Source organism: Chaetodon trifascialis, chromosome 10, assembly GCF_039877785.1.
Source record: "Chaetodon trifascialis isolate fChaTrf1 chromosome 10, fChaTrf1.hap1, whole genome shotgun sequence".
Taxonomy (NCBI): Eukaryota; Metazoa; Chordata; class Actinopteri; order Chaetodontiformes; family Chaetodontidae; genus Chaetodon; species Chaetodon trifascialis.
Genome location: NC_092065.1, coordinates 24,474,589 through 24,490,658, shown reverse-complemented (window position 1 = coordinate 24,490,658; position 16,070 = coordinate 24,474,589). Strand labels below are relative to the sequence as shown.

General features: G+C 43.4%; 2 protein-coding genes across 5 annotated transcripts in view; one reads left to right on the top strand and one right to left on the bottom strand.

Annotated features, from left to right (window-relative positions):
* The window catches only part of tspan9a (tetraspanin 9a), a 109,687-nt gene extending 98,287 nt beyond the window's left edge, over positions 1 to 11,400 (top strand). For 2 of the 3 annotated variants that reach the window (XM_070971679.1, XM_070971677.1), the window contains 5 exons: positions 4,523 to 4,624; positions 4,934 to 5,065; positions 7,236 to 7,319; positions 10,048 to 11,241; positions 11,284 to 11,400. In XM_070971679.1, coding sequence (XP_070827780.1) covers positions 4,523 to 4,624; positions 4,934 to 5,065; positions 7,236 to 7,319; positions 10,048 to 10,119 — 390 coding nt within the window. In that variant the 3' untranslated portion in view covers positions 10,120 to 11,241; positions 11,284 to 11,400. The remainder of the gene's footprint in view (positions 1 to 4,522; positions 4,625 to 4,933; positions 5,066 to 7,235; positions 7,320 to 10,047; positions 11,242 to 11,283) is intronic. The other variant, XM_070971678.1, reaches the window with a different exon arrangement.
* Positions 1 to 16,070, bottom strand: part of ttc38 (tetratricopeptide repeat domain 38) — a 236,245-nt gene that overhangs the window by 194,392 nt on the left and 25,783 nt on the right. The gene's annotated exons all lie outside the window — the stretch shown is intronic.

The window sequence follows — 16,070 nt, the reverse complement described above, 5'->3', positions numbered from 1 at the left end:
GGCACTGATGTCATGGAGGAGTAAAGTTCATCGCATGAAAGACTATTTCAGAGGCCAGGTAGGACATCCCTGATTTATATTATTAACAACCCAACAAACCAGCAGACACCTCCGGTCACGGGTTGCATTTGTTTACAGGCAGAATTCTGTTCAATCCCTGGCCGTGCTTTCGTTTTTCCAGACCAATTACAGAGGTCTTCCCCTCACTCCGCTGAGTGGCCTGGCCTCAGGCTACCCAGCACAGGCCTGCAGAACAAACTAGGGAATTAAGTGTCCTGTTTAATGATGTGCTGTTGGGGACCCCTGGCTGTAATGCTGCTTCTTCCCTCATCGTTCATTACACTCTCTGGGCTGTTAGCTAACGCACTTGTCAGGAAAATATTGCTAGCTTCGGTTCTTAGGAGCCAGAGAGCCCTGACAGTATACATGTGGCCAGGAACGATTGTGAAACAGAGTGTAAGAGCGTTGAAACAGGTACGTTCGTCTGAATGTACTAAGGAAGATGCTCTGGGCTGACATGAATTTGTCCTTGTGTGTAAGATGGAATATGTGCAACTGTCACTTAGTGTTTGGTTATGAGGTAACACTCTTTCAATACTTTTGAACAGCCAAAAGGAGATGAGCCAACAGAGACTCTGTGATCTGACAGTACAGAAAAAGACTTCCTGTCTTTCACTTGAAGAAGCAGTAAAATATGTGAAAACCTGTTCTGAATTGCGTAGCTGTTTAAGACCTCATAAAGAACGAGTCCCGTTTAAAGACTGAAGACGAGACGAGAGGCGGGAGAGCAGCTGAGTAAAGCAGGGAATACAAGTTTGAAGAATCGTCCTGCGAAGTGGAGATTTGGTCCATTTAGAGTCCCCTCCTTTATGGAGAAGACCCTCAGGATAGGCGTACATCTCCAGTTTTACCACTGGCATCGTTCTGAAGGGCGCTTTAATGGAAAATGGCAAACTATATTTCTCAAAAGTGTAGCACCTTAAGCTTTCCACTTATCATAAAAACTCAGCCAAAACTTGTCAAGGCAGATCTGCAGCCATGGTACAAATCAACCATAAACGTGTGATTTCTCAAGAAACATCTTGGGAATCAATGGAGCATTTAACAGCTAAATAGCCAGATATCTGTCTTCAGAGTAGTTGGAGACCAAAGTGGGCCTAAACAGAGAGAAATATTAGACTTTTGAGTCCACATGGACAGAAACAGGACTCCACATGAACAATGATGTTGCTCTTCATCTGGATGTAACAGGCAACTGCTTGCTAGCACGTTATCATTTGAACCTAAATGGTGATAGCATGTTGAGGCTTTGATCAGCTCGGCTGCATAAAACCGCTAAGAAAGGAAATAATACAGGCTTGAGTTAAGCGATCTTTCAGTAAGAGGTTAACATTCGCTTTGACCAGTGTCTCGGTTCACCTTCTGTTAAGCATGGCAGGCTCCCATGTCGCTCCAAGCTCTGCTCTCCTGCCAGTGCACAGCCACATTTTTACATCCTGTATGTATCATTTGTCTTTCTTCGCAGATGGCTTGTTTTTTTTGTTTGGTTGGCTTCTTTCTCAGAGTGCTAATATGTTCAGTAAACCTCCTGCGTAGTCTGTGGGTTTTATTTATTTATTTGTTTGATTTTAGTGAAATTGTACTACAGAGACTGTGATTCATTTGGAATTAAACGCTGTAGCATCGTTTGAAGATTATAATCGCTCAAAGTGATGAATAGCAGCTGTGAATAAAACTCCAACACCAATGCACTAATTGCTCTTCTATACACCCATCACACCACCTACAGTAAATAAAGCAATAAGCAATGCTTTCTCGTGTTTTGCGAGGAATTTAAGCTGCCTCTGAGACAGCACTTGTTAGGCACTTGTCCTCAGAGGCTAAAACTAATGAGAAAGAAATACAAGGGAGTCAACACTAGAGTACACTTTGTCATCTGCGTGGCACATGACGTGACCTTTGCTGTCTGAACAGGAAAATTGGATTTGTGGCTCGTATTCAGCATTGAAACAGCAACGGAAAGATCTTCCACGTTTTTGAAAACTGGAGCAGACAGCTCGGTCATGGCTGTGTACTCTGATAATGAGTTAGCAGTGTGGCTCACTGTCTGCGCAGTGACAAGTCCCTGTGTACCTGGTCCCCAGAGTGTTTACATGTCACCAGATCTGGGGCCCGATCTTGACAGTGGGGAGTCCTTACACTGAAACAGTTAATGCCTCTGTGTTGAATCAGATAAAGCCAAAGAAATACGCTTGTGAGACACTGGTGAAGTTGAAAGCAGAGAAGAGAAAAGTAAATAAAGTGTGGCTTTAATATTTTAACATTTGGTCGTTTCAGCAGCAGTCAGATGAATTGCGTTATTCCTGATTATTACAGCGCCTCAAGTGCCCGATAGGCGTTGATCCGACAGCCACTCTGTTCTCTGCTTTTGCGCACAGTGACAGAAAACCCACAACGATTTGGATAGAAAGCCTGTTCCTTCCTCCACTCTGTCAACTGGAATGTCTCCACGTCTCCCTCTCTTTCCTCCCTTTCTGTGTGTTCACCTGGCTGGCCGAGCTGAACACTTAAAATTTCTGTGATAAATGTGCTGTCCTATATTGCTGAGCATGGACTCCGTCAGCCCAGAGGAAACCACAAGCTTATCTATCTAATAAGAAGTATGAACGGTGTCTCAGGGTTTCATCAATACGCCACTCTCGAGGTATTGCAGTCATGGCCTGTGGCAACATTCAGAGAAATCTTACCAGGAGTTAGATGCCCCGAAGAATAATGTTGGACTTTTATTTACGAACAATTCCCAGTACCAGCAACATAAGCTTCAGTCATGAAGTTAGATTTTCCTTATCAGAAAAAAATAGGCTAATGCAACAAAGATGTATTGGTATCTGCTCCTTTGCGAGGAGAAAATGGGGCAGGGTGGTGCGTGATCAAATCCCTGTTTGTTCTGCAGTCATTTGTCTGCCTCTCGTTAGTGTTAAATCTGGATCATTAAGTTTCATTTCAGGCTGTAACAAAGACTTCCACACATGAAATGGGAGATGTGCAGAGACTTATTGGAGACTCAGAAGATGATTTTATTGTAGTGGGGGGGCCCCCTTCGACTCTCTAGTGACTGCGTTAGCGCAAGGAGTCAGTAATGAGCAAGCAGCATCACACATAGCCTAGATGTAGAGGAAAAGATGGAGGATAGAAACAAAGTACAAGGCAGAGATTGATGATGCTGCTCTTCATCTCATTTTCTTGCACAAGGACAAATATGGTTGGGCCCGCAGCCCGGGGTGCAGTACACAGATTCGCTCCTCTGCATCAGCGAAGTTACAGAGCGGAAAAGAAGAATGCGATTTGAAATGATACTAATCTTATTTCAAAGGGGTTTTTTTGAGAATGTTTTAAACGGGTTTTGCATAATTAATAATTACTAAAGCATTCTTATTGCCAGGGAAACTTTAATTAATCAGGAAAAAATGCATTTCACTCTATGTTTAATTCAGCAAATAGTTTTCTCATGCCTCGCAGCTCAGAAAACAAGGGTTTGAGGGGGTTTTTCTTCCCACCAATAAACTGCTGAACCGCTTAATTGAAAGCTTAATCTAGTTTTCTGTATGATCAAAGGGAGCTTTGGTCTGTCTCTCATACACAGTTCAGTGCTCAATGTCAAGTGACATTAAATTTGTATCTCTTTTATAAAGCGGGCTGACATGATCTACCTGGCTGCTCCAGTTTTCTTCCTTCTATTATTTTCTTGAAGTGAGGGATTTATTGAGCCAAACAGCATCGAGCTGAACACAGTCCTGAGCTTGTTGTGTCAGGCAGAGACAGACCTGATGCCCCTTCTCTTATTCTATGCAGATTTTTTTTTTTTTTTTTCAGGCACAGTCTGAAGCCTTAAGGTCTAACTATTAAAGGGAGTGCCTTCCTTCCTCCTGTTGTGATATAACTTGTATTGCCTGTGAAGATGTACAGCATGGCCCTGGCAGTGCGTGTCATTTTTCCAGTAATAATTACCCCTTATCTGAAGCGCCTCTCAATCTGTCCTGGCAGTTAGCAGATCCCCACAGGCAAAGCAAACTGCAGGAGAACTAAAGCTCTGATTTTGTATTTCATTAACCCATCCAATGAGATATTAATCTCCATCAGACATGGCACAACCCTGAGCACATTGTTGGAGTTCAGTCAAGAGGAAAATGATTTGCTAGCTCTGCTCAAGGGCATGTTGAAGCCGTGTGTGAGGAGCAAAGGGACACATGATGTGATGTGTGTCATCTGCAGAAGATCTGCACAAGTCACTGTAGCCGAGTTATTTTTAGATGACAAGAGAAAGCGTTACCTGTAACCTGTCATTCTAATTGTTACCCACCCTCAATGCAATGTCTGCACTATTTTCATCAAGAGCACAATAATGTGAATGCAGCCTCAAGAACTCACATAACTAATGCTATAACTCAACTGACAGGTCTTGCTCAACCAACCCCTGCAAACCAAGGTCTCTAACCAAGGCTTGTTGTCTCTTTATCTCCAGGTGAGTGAGAATGCCAAGCAGGATCTGAAGGACGGGCTGGCTCTCTACAACTCAGAAAACAACATAGGCCTGCGAAATGCCTGGAACATCATCCAGGCAGAGGTAGGGAGATCTCGCTCCACGCATTACATCAAATATCAGAAACATGAATTTGAACACTCACTCACAACACTAGAAGTGGCACATAAATGCAAAGTTTAACTGAAATATTCCAGCTAATGTATTTCCTGGCTTGTAGCTGTGGCATTAATGCAACATTAAAAGTCAAAAGTGGCTGTTGAAGTACGCTTCATTCCATTATGGCAGTCCTGTATAGCAAAGGGACTAATTACAATACTTTCACATTAGTTTGGTCTCTCTGGGGTGACAAGCATGAATAACTCTTGTATCTGATGTGTGTGGCATTCACAGTGGAAGTGCTGCGGAGTGATAGCATACACCGATTGGCATGAGGCCCTGAAGGAGAAGGTCGTTCCTGACCGCTGCTGCCAGGAGCACTACCAGAACTGTGGCCGTAACTCCACCAACATGTTCTGGAACCGGGTGAGTTCACATGTTTGTTTGTTTTTCATATGAAATAACCACGGGAGGATTACTGAGCCAAAGCTTCTGTTTGATGTGATGATTAACATTTGTTGTTGGAAAGTCTATTAAAGAGCTACAAAGGGGCTCAGAACAAACACAAAGGGATGAAAAATGACCACAAAAAGACATGAAACAACCACAAAGAGACACAAAAGTAACAAACCACAGAGACACAAAAGTAACAAACCACAGAGACACAAAAGTAACAAACCACAAAGAGACACAAAAGTAACAAACCACAAAGAGACACAAAAGTAACAAAAGTGCTACATAGACAAATAAAATGATTAGAAAGAGATTCAAATCACTGAAAGTGATGGGAAAAGGACCACAAAGAGATATGAAACGATGCAAAACAACTACAAAGACTTGTCTGTTGTTCTTTTTTTTATTCTTCTCTTGCTTCTTTTGACATGATTATGCCCAAAATCTGTCCATGGATACAACACTAGTGGGATCATCCATGTCTTGTCATTTCATATCAGCTTGTTGTGTTTGAATATATGTGGTTTTAAAAGAGAATTATTTAGATTCAGGATGGCTGATGTACAGGATTCACAGGGGACATAAACATCAGAAATGTTATGTATCTTCAGTCCATCTGTTCAGTAGTTGATTTCACTCTCTTCTGTGTGTGTATTTAAAAGTTGCGTTACAGTTTTCACACTCTTAACGCTGAATTCTGATCGCGCTGGATTTATTTCCATTATGCATGAGACAACAGCCCTGTTCTCAAAAACCTTGCAGCACAATGTTCACCAATCTCCCCCCATTACAAGTCTAATCTGCTATTGGTCTGGCATGTGGTTTGTTAGCAGGTCCAAAGTAGGGGATTAAAAGCTGTAATATAATTGCCAAAATGAGAATAGGCGGACATTGAGCTGGTCCACTGAGAAAGCACAGCACTAAAAACTTGCGTGTAATCCTGCCTAGAGGAGATGACCACACACTGTAGAGTAACAGAAGTCCTACATGCCGCCTCAGCACCCACACTCGACAAGGGACACCACTTTGCATCTGAAACCGCCATTAAGTCCTTCACCCCGTCCCTCTGCCCGTGAGTGAACTCTGAATGAACCCAAGTTGGAATACATTTGAGTTAGTGCAAACATCTGTCCATATGGCCGATAAGTCCGCATATAAAAGTCATCGCTCATTGATAATTCATTTATTTTAACACCTCACCTGGTAGTACATTCATCCAAGGGTATTCCTCATGGAAGAGATGCATTTTTTTTCTGGGACAGCGTGCATTGGATGGTGACATGATTCCCCTGCCAGGCTAGAAATGGACATTTCTCTAGAGCAGGGGTGGAGAAACTTTTCCTATCATGGGCCATTTCAACTGTCAAAACGTCCTTCAAGGGCCATACTCAGTGGTGCCCGCAGAAATTTCTCATAGGGATGGGACACACTCACTGGTGATTGGGGAGCACCTGAGAAGGTTATTAAGCACGTCAGCCTCGAGTGGAGCAGGAGTCAGTTTTGAACGAGCTGCTCTCAGTACTGTTGTTGCTTTCCACGTTTCCACGACAGGTTTTCCTCCATCTCTATAAATTATTCCGAACAAACAGACGCAAACAGCTTTCCTCTGTCTGCTGCTATCAGCTCCACAGCCGCAACAAGGCTCTGCTTCACAGCTTCTCCTGAATGAGGTTTCATCTTCTCAGCTATGAGCCCGCTCACCACAGAACCTGCCTCTTTAACACTGTCTCTGTCAGATTGTGATCTGTGAAAGCTGCTTGCTGGACATCCAGACTTCATTTGTCCTCGCAGCTCATCCAGTTTAGCATGTTTGTGACTGTAACGACGCTCAACACCAGCCTTTTTCATCACTGTGAGCGCGTCCCCACAAACTAACTTAAAAAATTTTTTTTTTAAAAGTCAATTTTTCTTGGAAAAAGCAACCTTCCACACCTTCTTAGGTTTTGTTAACAGGCCATGATGCTTTGGCATGGTATCAAATGAATCCCTCTTATATTAAATGTTATTTTCTTTTATTGCTGAAAAAAAAAAGGATTGCTTTTTGTATTCATGGATTGCCTCGTGGGCTGCTCTCGCATAGGGCCCCATATAGGGCCCCAGCCCTGCTTTAGCTGCATCTTCACATGCTTTTGTTCCATTTTAGGGTTGCTTCGAGAAAGTGGAGGAATGGCTGGATGACAACAAGCCCCTGCTGGGAACCATAGGCATGGTGATCTTGGTAGTGCAGGTAGGAGTCTGAGTGATAAATTGTTCTTTCTTTTTCCTGTTTTTTTATTTTTTTGCTTCCTTCCCATTCATTTTCCCTCCCTTTTCCTCTTTTTGCTTAGTACTTCAGTGCACTTGTTTGTGTCCGCCTGTCTCGCAACAAGTTTAAAAAAACCATGTACATCCACGGGCCTCTGTGCCACCATCTTCTGCTGAGAAAGTTATGAGGCCTGTGCTCACTGGGTGCTCTGGGCACCCACACTTCTTGAAATATTGAAGGCACTGTCTTCTGCACCCTGATCCTGTCTGGGAGAATCACAGCCACCTGGCTTCATGCCGAGCAGGCTGTAGTCGTGTATAAAGAGCCATCAGAAGATAGGAGAGTGCAGATACTGAATTCAGAAGAGCAGGTGTGGAGTTGCAGATTAAAGGCACTGGAGGGAGAGGTGATTGATATTTCTCCTAAGACATCACTTCTCTTTTTGTCCTAAACTCTGCCTTGCATCTATCCCTCTTTGCAGAGTGTCTCACTGTCTTTGCAGCAGTTGTTCCACTTTCAAGGAGGTTGTGTCCTGATAGTGTCTTCAGACTGAACAAAGAAAAGTGTATTTTCGCCTTGCATTTGCACAAATGTGACTGCTGGAGTGCCTTTGCATTTGCGTTTGTTCACTCCAGACAGCTCCACTGGACTTCAACTCCCACTCTAGCACATACAAATTAAGAGACGGCTCTATTGTCTGCGTTCCTTCCACCTGCTGTCCCTGCAGCCTGTAGTTATCATGCCTATGTCACTCACTTCAACTTCACCCATCCAACCAACCCAAATTTCAGCCGACTTTCCAGAAAATCTGCAAAAGAAAAAGCAGAAGAAGAAGAATCAGGCACAATAAGGTGCCGTCAAACCTTGAACGAATGAAAACCAAGCAGAAAACACGATAGAAATCAATGTTTCACTCACTAATTTGAGAAACCTTACAGCTTCCTTATCAGTCCAACACAGTTTGTCTGCCTGAGTGCCGCTGAAGTCATATGCCTCGTGTACGTCATGATTCAATTCGCTCTGTCTGTCTCCATTGCACTTTGTCACATTTTATTTTTATCGATATCAGCTTTTCCACCTCAGCCAAGCATAAAAAACATGTTTGCCACCTTTCCTCAATGTGCCACTGCTTTTTTTAAATGCTCAAATTGAAAATGTGCACGAGAAACAGGTGGATGTTAAACATCTCTGCTCCAGCGAATCGACTGCACTCTGCTTCTTCTTCCTTTTCACTTTTCATGCTTTCAACATTCCCCCTGCCGTCTTCAGTCCGCTAATCCATGAGTCCACGTTCACTCAGAGCAAGGTGGTCTCACCATGAAATCTCCCTGTTGAGATCCTGCACATTTCTAATGTCCTTAGGGGAAGATGGTGCTTGAGCTTTAATGCAGGTTCACAGCCTCACCGAGGAAAGTCGGCCTTATGTATCGGCCGGCTTCAGATCACTCTGTATTCATGACAAGATCACACTCTCTTATATGCCCTCATGCATTTATACTAACCGACCGGCTTCTTCCCTCTGTCTGACACTATCTCTTCCCTGTATGTTCATTCTTCTCCAAACACACACACACACACACACACACACACACACACACACACACACACACACACACACACACACACACACACACACACACACAATGCACATGCAGAACAGTGACAAATATCTGCCCTGTTCGGAAACTGATAAATTCTTCGCTTCAAGTGAAACCCCACAACACCAACTCAGCTGACATTGATTTTAATGATTCCTTCATACGCACGCTCTCCTCACTCTGATTCAGGTGAGAGGTGGAAGAGTCAAGAAACAGGCCTGGAGCTGTCAGGTTAGCAAGCTCGACGGCTAGGTGGAGGACATGACAGCTATGAGAATCATGAAAACTTGATGCCCCTCAACTCTGCAATGTTACATAATGGCCAGAGGCGCAGAGAACTGACTTATGAATGATTTAGAGCAGCAGCATATAAGGCAGACTTTGGCAAAAGTCTGTGTGTATAACTTCAGACGTATGTGGGCACAGTTTGAGACACGTAAATGCAGCTGGTTTTTAAACACTAAGGCGGTTTTTCATCTGTCCTAACTCCCTCTTAGCTGGATGTTTACCTCAAATGGCACTTTGCGTTTTGACTGACAGCGGCTTAAGGTAGCATTTTCTCTCCAGCAGCTCTACGAATTAGGTTTTGAAACTAAAGGAAGAGAATCAGCAGTTTTTCCAAGCTAATCACATCCTGTAGGAATCCCTGGTGAAGGCTGTTTGTAGGAAGTCCATGTTGCCTTTTTAGTGAAGACTATGCACCGTACAGTACTTTGCAGTTTCCCTGCCATCCAAACTTTGCCAGATAAAGGTTTTAGGATCAGCCCTGTGACTGTGTTTGATGTAGAAGTATCAGGGGTAATGGAAACTTCAAAGAGATAGCTGGCTACTTTGATTCAGTGGCATCTCAATTTACTTCATTGACTTAATGCTTGTGCATGCTGTACATTTTTTCCATCACAAAGATTCCAGAGCTGGCGTTTGAAGGCCCTCTGAGAGACTGAATGAAAATGTGCTCGTGCTTCAGCACAGGATTTATTGTGCATCCAAAAACCGCAAAGCAGCCCAAGGCATCAACATCAAAAACACACGCACATATATCATACATAAACAGACATATACTCTATACATGTAGACACAAACTCACTATCTGGTTGTCGTTTCCTCCGCAGCTCCTGGGCATGGCGTTCTCCATGACTCTGTTCCACCACATCCACAGAACGGGGAAGAAGTACGATGCTTAGCTTTGGGGGGGAGGCACCCGATGAGAGGCCTGCTGCCTGATGGGATAAGACTCTCTGATGCGCCCCTGCTCCCCCACCCCAGCCCCTACAACCTTTTTAGAGCATCCTTTGCCCCCAGCCCCCCACCCCTCCTTCCCATGCCTTCTGTACAGATTCCAGCTGTGTCCCCACTCTGTTCTGCTCTCTCCTTTCACCATTCATTTTGCCAAAGAGTAACACAACTGGAGGAGAAGGGACACCTACTTTTGGCAAGGAGGAGAATCCCATCGGTTTTCACTCTTCTTGAGTACATTTTTATTTTATTTCACTGTTTTTTTCTGCTTGGACTAACAATTTGCTGGAAGGAAGAATGAACTTTGAGACAATGAAGACTTTACTAATGCCCACACCCCCCACTCTGAGGTAAAGAGAACACATGAGACTGATCGTACCCTCCACCAGTTGTGGAGTTTTTTGTTTGTTTGTTTGTTTGTTTCAAGTCAAGGCCCCTTTTCACTTGTAAATGTAAAAAGTTCCAACATGGCATGCTAGTTTTCTACTTTACTGATTTACCTTTGTCGTCGAAATGTCAAGCGTCTTCATTTTGTCTTGGATTTTTGTAATTGTGTCACAGATGCTCCTGTGGAAACTAAGTGTTGAACAGATCAGTGCACTGTGTGTGCCTGTGTGTATGTGGGTGGGTGGGGGGATTTGATGTGACGTCGCTGCAGAGGGGCACAAACACGTCAGGGTGCTGATTAATGTAATCCATGATTCATATTTTTTTCATTCAGCTATGAGATTTGGGTAAAGTGAGCGTGATGGAGGAACGTCATGTGAGACCGAGGAATCATCAGTGGATTTATTTTCTACCAAATTCTGCAGCATCCTCTGAATAATAAATTGTAATGCATAAATCTGCCTGTGAACGCGCACACACACACACACACACACACACACACACACACTTTGCCACACAGCAGGAGTGTTTCCATTCCCTGTGAGACAATACAAATGGTGTAAAATGGCTGTTTATTAGGGCTCCACCAGGACTGTCTAGTGAAGAGATCTGGGAGATGAAGTTCCCCCCTTTGAGAATACAGACTGAATTTTGTGTGTGTGTGTGTGTGTGTGTGTGTGTGTGTGTGTGTGTGTGTGTGTCTGTGTGTGTGTCTGTGTGTGCAGCTTTGTGGGTGGGTTTCATCTATTGTCCAAGCTGCAGAGGACGAAAACAGCACACAGAGACGCAGAGAAGCGAGGGCACGAGGGGCAAAATCAGAGCACACATGTTGCCTCCCTGCTGCCATCGGAGCCGACCAGAGACTTCTGTTTTCTTGAGATCTCATCCATTTGTTCTGCCCTCCTCATTCTTTCTCTCTCTAGCTGTCAGCTCCCCCGCCTCCATTTTTCTTTTTTTCACCCCAGCTTTTTTCCTCCCATGTCAGAAAGCAATGAGCTTTATGCTCCGTACCTACATACAATACCTCTACTGACATTCCTGTTCATCACGAGGTGGCACCTCAGGTTTGCAACTTCACCCATTTTAGCTAAGCTTTCTTTTCTTGCAGCCACAGAGGAGGGGGCGGTGGGAGAGTAGGCAGATCAAAGCTGAGACAGATAGGTATGGCAACATGCCCTGTAGGACATGGTTGTTTATTCGCTGATTCGCTGCAGGAGGCCGGAGCACCAGGCTGCCTCCTTAAGACTGAAAATACTTTACATCTGCTGTGGTGACTTAAAGAAAATGCCCTCCAGTGTGTCTGCTCTGGGCTTCAAAATGCCTGTGAGTCGGTGAGAGGCGGTGGTGTAAAGGACTTATTGTTTAAGGATCATTTCAGCTTCAGCCATCATCTGGTTGTGACTGGCTGTCATGGGTGTGATAACACTGAACTCGCCAAAGGAAAAGCTGAGGTCTGAGAACGCGGCTACAAAGGGGCACGAGACAAGCAATCAGAGAGACTGTAAGCCTGTTGGATCACAGTAGCTTCCACATTATTCACTTTTTGTCAGTTATATTCCCTCCGCTGCTAATCACTTGCTAAGTTGCCTCATTTCAATGCTCATTACGACGTTAGCTGTTGTCTTTATGGTTGTGGTAGGTGTCGATGTCCTTTGCAGTCATCACAAATGCATCTGTGAAGAGCTTCTGCCGTCTGTCACAATGGTCAAAGATATATGCTGATGCAATGTTGTGGGACGTTTCAAACTCATAATTTGGATACTGAAAATGTGGGACAGTAAGAACAGCGCACTATATAGCAAATAGGGATTTCAGACACATTTTTCTGGTTCTGCCGCTGGAAGACGTCCCTCATTGCTTCGATTGGCTTGTTTCTTTTCTCCAACAACCAAAAAGCAGTCGTCAGTGAGTACAAAACCAGGCATATTTCTTTTGTGACAATTGATGAAGAAGTCTGAGATGTGGGCAGCAGTTCAAGAGGTCTAGAACGAGGCTGTGTGTTTTTTCGAAATGTTACCACATTCCCAGATCTCAGCAAAGAACCTCCAGTACTGCTGCTGATGGGGATGATGGCCAAATACAAAAATAAGACCATGAACTGTAATAATCCCTCAACAGAAGACAGGTGGTCATTTGTTGTTGGGGGTAGAGAAATCACTGGGACCAGAAGTGGCTGCATTGTATCCAAGGTAAAGGTTGACAGGAGAGTTTGTGGCTTTGGACGAAGCCTTGGAACTCAGACGCTGTGCATTGCTGCTACACGGGCTAACAAATGACACAGCATGGGAAACAAAAATGACCCAGCACGGAGATTCACTCATTAGACATTCTTCCGGTCGGCAGCCTGCATGCCTCACAGCATCACCTGAAGTCATTCTTAACTCTTTTTTTTTTTTTTTTTTTTTTTAATCATCGGTTTCATAATGACTTAATCTGAGAGAGGCGGTTTTAAGACGGGGGGGGTTCGTGCATCAGGAAGCAACAGATTTGGGCTGTTATGTGCAGCGACCCTGCTGGCTGTGATTCACTGCCTGCCCCCCATATGCTTGAACTCTTCTTGTTGTGTCCATGGGGGGAACATGACAGCTGCTGATGTACAGCGTAGGCACGAGTGGTCACATCTCCTCTGCTTGGCTGCCTGCACAAACTCTCCCCACATCCCTTATTTACTGCCTCACTCTGAAGACACCCGGCGCTATATATACAGTAGCTGGCAGCACTGACACTGAAGAAATACAGCTGTGCTCTTTGGACGCCTCAAAGCAGCTGTGAGGTATATTCTCTACCTGGCAGGAGTTATAGGAGACATGCCTGTAAGCGCTCTGTATCTCAGACTGCATTGTAACCTTACTCCAGGCAAAAAGTGCAGAAGAAACTCAAGATAAACATTTTGATGTGTTGCTTCATCTCGCGCGGGGTGGGAAAGTGTTTAAACGCAGATGTCACAGAAAATGTGAGGACGGAGAAGAGCGGAAATAAAACAAACCCGGTCTCTGTCTCCAAATCTGACGTCATATTTCAGAGACCCGGCCTCCAGACTCGAAGGCTTCGCCGCCGACTGATCTGACGACGCCGACATTCTGACATTTTCTGCGCCATGTGCACTCCCTCTCAGCTCTGCCACTGTCACCTAGTTTTCCCGGTTTCGTCTGAGAAAATGTTCCTTCGTATTTTTAGAAAGCAGGGATGAATGCCATTTTAACAAACGCTGTTTAACGATGTTATTTTTGTACATTGGTTGTCACTGTTTTAATGTTTGTTTTTATACAATATACTGTTCTTCTTGTTGTAGGCTGTTTTTACTGGCTTTTTTTTTTCCATTCATGACTGAGCTCAATGTCGCTCATTGTGAGAACATGATGTTAAGCGTTTTGTTTCTTCGAGGATTAGTCTTTGCAATGTTCCTCTACAAGGTGCAAAAATGCCTTTCTGTCTTAACATTGCCACAGGCAGTTAAAGCAATTAAGTCAGAATTGATAGGGAGAAAATTTGTCACATAGCATCGGCTGAAGCCCACAAAGACATACTGCACGCTTGTCGTCATGCTTCTCTGTATTAGGACCTAGTTTGATTAAAATTAAGACGTGCTGGTATAATCTGCAGTATGTCTTTTCAAACTGCCAGTGTAAGGCCCATTATGTATTTGTAGAGCATGATCTATTAGATGACACTGCACAACACGCAGCTCATGCCACCGCAGTATATCAGCCCTGTCCGTCGGCCCCAGATGTAAATATGCTCATTTTTACAACTGGTGTAACTTACTGTTATACTTTACCTCTGCCACTTGTAATCACATTTACATCGACAGTTTAACTGCCATTTTCTAATTCTGACTTGCCTAACAACCCCATGCTCTGTGCTCAGCTTCAGATATTATCTTCCATCCCTGTTACCCATTTTCTCATCTTTGCTACAGGAGCAGTGTAAATTTGATGTAAATTTGTGTTTTTGTCCGAATGGCTTTCTTATTTTATTTGACAACATTTTCATCTTGTAGAAGACATATTCTCCTTTTTTTTCCATTTTTTTTATTGAATTACAATAAATATAACCTCTTTTCCACAAAAGCACTCCCAGTAAGCCACAGAGATGGTAAAGGAAAGACGCACATGCAGTAATTCGATTTTTCTGCTGTGATGAACTTTGAGACAGAATTTTTTTTTTTTTTTGGTTTGTTTGTTTATTTTTTTGTTGTTGTTGTTTTTGTTTTTTATTTGCCACCTTTGACATACTAGTTCTCTAATCTCCTCCTAATCCTTCCCCCGTGCTAAAGTTGAATATCTGAGCAGTGGAAATGTTTGCTCTAGAAATGGCGTGTTTGATGTTGTGTTCTGCTGGGTGGCACTATCTGATACCTGCCAGCCTTGTCCTGTGGAGTTTCTGCTACATGTGAAAGCACTCTGAATATCCATACTAGGTGGTGCACTACCTTCTCTTTATTCTCTAAATCAGCTATTTTTTAAATAAAGGAAAGAGTGTCACAAAATCCCACGATACCGTACGATCATTGCCTTTCATGTTTAATGACTCGATGCTCCTGATGTATTCCCTTTTTATGTCACTGTCAATTATGGATGCAACATTTAAAGAGTGTGTGATGCTGATTTTTTGGGGGGGGGAGGGTGGAAGACAGGACTTGGCATGAAGAGCAAAGTGAAGCAGTGTCACAGCAAATCCCATGGTGTATTGAATGAAAGAGAGTGGCATTGCTGCCTTAAAATGGCCTCTTTTTAAAAAACTAACAAAACCTGAGGGAGTGTTGTCCTAAAGACAGAGATGAGCCAATGGTAGTCAGCCAGTGGAGCAGAGGGGTTTTTCTTAAGAACAAAAGGGAGATGATGAAAGTGGGAACCATCACCAATTTGTCTCGAGTTTGTACAGCATGGAGTGAGCAGCAGAGTATTTTTGTATGGAGCTTATCCCTTTTTAACCAAATTGTTGTCAGGCCCATGTGTGATAGTGAGTGGAGTTTATTGTGCCATTCCATCCTGGCTTTTTGTTTTACATCACTGTTCCTTCTATGCAAAAATATGACCTATTTTAGCCTTTGTACAGCTTATTTTGTATGAGTAACATGTACTGAAATAAAATGAACAGAATCAACTGCGGATACTTTTTTCCTAATTGTTATTACAGCATTTTGCATGTTTTCGCCCTCATCCTCAGTAGAACTCATTTCATTAACCTGAATTGGGAAGTATTTCTTTTTGTTGAGACTGTTTAGTTTATTCACACACGCCATTATTCAGCTTGTTAATCTGCAGTGGAGATGAAATGCAAACTTGTTTCTGCTGAAATCTGTTCTCATTCTGTCTTGTTTGCCTCATTTAACTTGTATCTTTTTACCTGCAGAGGCTTTTCGGCCCTTTTCATGCTGTTTTGACATCACTTCACATGCAAATACAGCATGACTGACTCAGGTTTACTGTGGTATTATAGCATTTGCAGTATTTGTTCTTCATTAAAACTTTAGTTAGCTATCCCTGCTATGACTCGAGCAGCCATAATG